General features: G+C 29.5%; 1 protein-coding gene across 1 annotated transcript; it reads left to right on the forward strand.

Moving 5' to 3' along the window:
* Positions 1 to 4: 4 nt before the first annotated feature.
* On the forward strand, positions 5 to 2,229 carry LOC112688069 (fatty acyl-CoA reductase wat-like; the record flags this gene model as incomplete). The annotated part of the gene is made up of 6 exons (XM_025561084.1): positions 5 to 33; positions 108 to 217; positions 868 to 1,057; positions 1,130 to 1,390; positions 1,548 to 1,805; positions 1,873 to 2,229. Coding segments are annotated over 6 exons (930 nt in total), but the record flags the coding sequence as incomplete, so codon positions are not given.
* Between the last annotated feature and the right edge of the window lie 1,020 nt (positions 2,230 to 3,249).

Raw genomic sequence — 3,249 nt, forward strand, 5'->3', positions numbered from 1 at the left:
AAATATGATTAGTTCCGATAAATTACCATCAAAGTACATATTTCCACTTAAATAAAATGTTTTTAAATAAATGTTTATTTATAATTGTATAAATGTTCTGAGGATAGTATTGTAGGGAGCTGGCCAAACACGTATACATTTACGAAATCAATCGTTGAGAATTCGATAGCCACAAATTATGGGCACTTGCCAATCTCAATATTTCGTCCATCGATAAGTAAGTACACTATTTAAAGAAGCGATGGTTTTTAATTGCTTTTTTTTTCTAGAAAAACTTTATTCAGAAAATATTTTTTAATTCCTTTATAGTTTTCAAATCAATCGAAAACTCTGACTTAAATTACAAAAAAATACAGGTTTCGACATAATCAAAATTTGTTATAATTATTCAAAAATTAATTGTGTGAAATAAAAATACATTTTGAACAACTTCTATATCACCGTTTTCTAACTACATCATTTTCGAATGATTTTGATATTTTTGTGAAATTTATAGATATTTGAATGGACCGTGATTTTTTAACTGCTTTTCGTAAATTATCGATAAATTATATTTGGTCCTACAAAAAAAAAAAACCGGAAAAGGAAATATCAAATTCCTCGTTTATCCTTTTTATGAAATCATTAGTCTATTGATTTCACGTTTAAGAACATTTCACCTACATCTTATTCATCACTTGTTCCTGTATCTCATCCGACCCTATAGTTCAATATTTTCTTTAAATTGTAACCCAATGTTTTTTAAAATGTATTTCTTCACTTTTCATTGTAAATAAAATGGACTTTTAACAGTGCATATTAAAATCCATATTAATTACTGTAAACGATGGTAATATATGTTATTAATACACGCGAACCCCATTGTAGTTGGATGCTCAGCATCCGAACCGGAACCTGGATGGACGGATAATAAGAATGGAGCGACTGGTATGCTAACTTCACTGATTACCGGAATCTTAAGAATTCTCAAAATCGACACAAGCAAAATAACCGATATAATCCCAGTCGATTACACCGCCAACGCGTTGATCAGTGTTATGTGGGATACAGTTAAACGGTAAGATTAATTGAATATTTTTGTATTGTACACGTTAAAACGGTTAGTGTCTAAAGTTTGTATCACCCTCAGATATCAAGATCCGAATGCGTTTAACCAGGAACCAAAAATATATAACTACGTTTCTAGTCCTGATAGTTCATTGACCTGTAACATGTTACTGAATGGTTTCGCTGAAGCATACGAACGGCACCCTCCGTTGATTTCAATGTGGTATAACATGTGTATTTACTCCAATAACTTTTGGATGAATATGATTTTAAGATTTTTGTTGCATCGGATACCAGCAGCGTTAATTGATATTTATCTAATGATTTGTGGCAAAAAACCAAGGCAAGTAATTTAATGTAGAGTTTTTTTTTCATATACATTTTGTGCATTGACGATATCGTGTGTGACTATATATCTAGTTCTACTATATTTTCGTTTTCATACACTAACAATATACGGCGGTCAGTAGAAATCTATAACAACTTTTGTGTACACTTAGATGGCTGTCATTTTATAAAAAATTGGAATATTTGGTTGACATCCTTAATGTGTTTTTGACGAGAGAATGGAAATTTGACAACAGTAATACAAGAAAACTGTGGTCATCATTAAGTACAGATGACCGCAAAACATTTTATTTCAGTTTCGAAGGATTTAATTGGAATTCTTATATAACAAGTTATTTTTATGGGATAAGAAAGCACATATTAAAAGAAGACTTAAACAATAATAAAATGGCATTAGCTAGAAATAGAAGGTACGGTCTTAAAAAACTATGGTTATTTATTTTTTATTTATTTTATAATTATATTTACTGTTTTCAGACTTTTCTGGTTCCATCATTTGACTATTGTTCTTATTATTTGTTTTGTTTTCCAAATATGCCGGATTTTAATGAAACTATAATTTTCAAGAAAATATCATTCATGAATACCAACTTATCGAATTATTGTTATTTGTGGGTGATGGAGGTTTACTCCGTAGTGGAGATACCCGAGAGCTATGTTCTTGTATCGTTTCGTCACAGACGTCATAACATATTGTATATCAATATATAATACATAGTTATTATCATAATTAAAATTGTATTATGTACACACAAAACAAAATTGCCTAAATAATAGTGATGAATTGCTATTTCATTATAGATTATTAGTTTAATTATTTAACCTTTTATACAGATTATAAATTGTTACGGTTTTATTTATTTATTTAAAAAAAAATATTAAACCTATATATTTTCTGATCGAATTATAACTGGGTTCCAGTACATTATCCTCTAAATATATCTCTAGAAATTGAATTTAAAATGTATTAAGGACCAAGACGAGGTATTGGTCGAATGTATAGCCAACTTATCCCCCAATTTATTTTATTTTATTATTTATTCCCAAACTATGGATTATAAAAATTAAAAAATGCGAGTTACAAAACTTACAACGTTATACATAATATTCATTTTTTTTATCGTGCTCAATTGGGTAACACCCTCTTGTGCTCGCGATAGCCGGTGCGTGCTCTCTTGTGGACGCCGTTGAACAGTTCAAGAATTCACGTGCTTACATTACAATTTTTATAATCCTATACAAGCATTTTTTTTTATCATACGGTTATTCCAAATATAATAACACGTGGTATATTACAATGTAGTAATTTGAAACAATTATTAAATCGAAATGTAATATTGTTGATCATTTAAAACAACGCTTCTCAACTCTTCTACTGTGGCGACCCCCTTTTGGAATTTCAATTTTTTAGGTGTTTTGTAACCTTATAAATGAAACTAAATATCTGGTTGGTTCTTCCATCAAGTCACTCAAGCCACTGGATTAAAAAAATTTATAATTATATACGCCTAAGTTTAAGGTACATAATGGAAAACACATTCATTAGGTATATTATGACCAATAGATGACTGAGGATATAATGAAAACCATTTTATAGTTGGTATGGTTTGTTTCACCGTGTCGGATATGAGATTTATTTGGTGGGGTTTTATACATCCCATCGTACGGGAAAGCATTATGATTATAATATATAAATACAGTACGTTGGCAGAGAACTAGTCATTATACCACGCCTCGTAATTACGCCCAAAAATCTCGAATTACCGATTTTAACGATTTATTTGACCTTATATCTTTACTAGTGTCATAATATTGTTTATTAATATTAATTGTTAAACTGTTATTACAATTTTT

Source organism: Sipha flava, unplaced genomic scaffold (genome assembly GCF_003268045.1).
Source record: "Sipha flava isolate LNK unplaced genomic scaffold, YSA_version1 37013_pilon_pilon, whole genome shotgun sequence".
Lineage (NCBI taxonomy): Eukaryota > Metazoa > Arthropoda > Insecta > Hemiptera > Aphididae > Sipha > Sipha flava.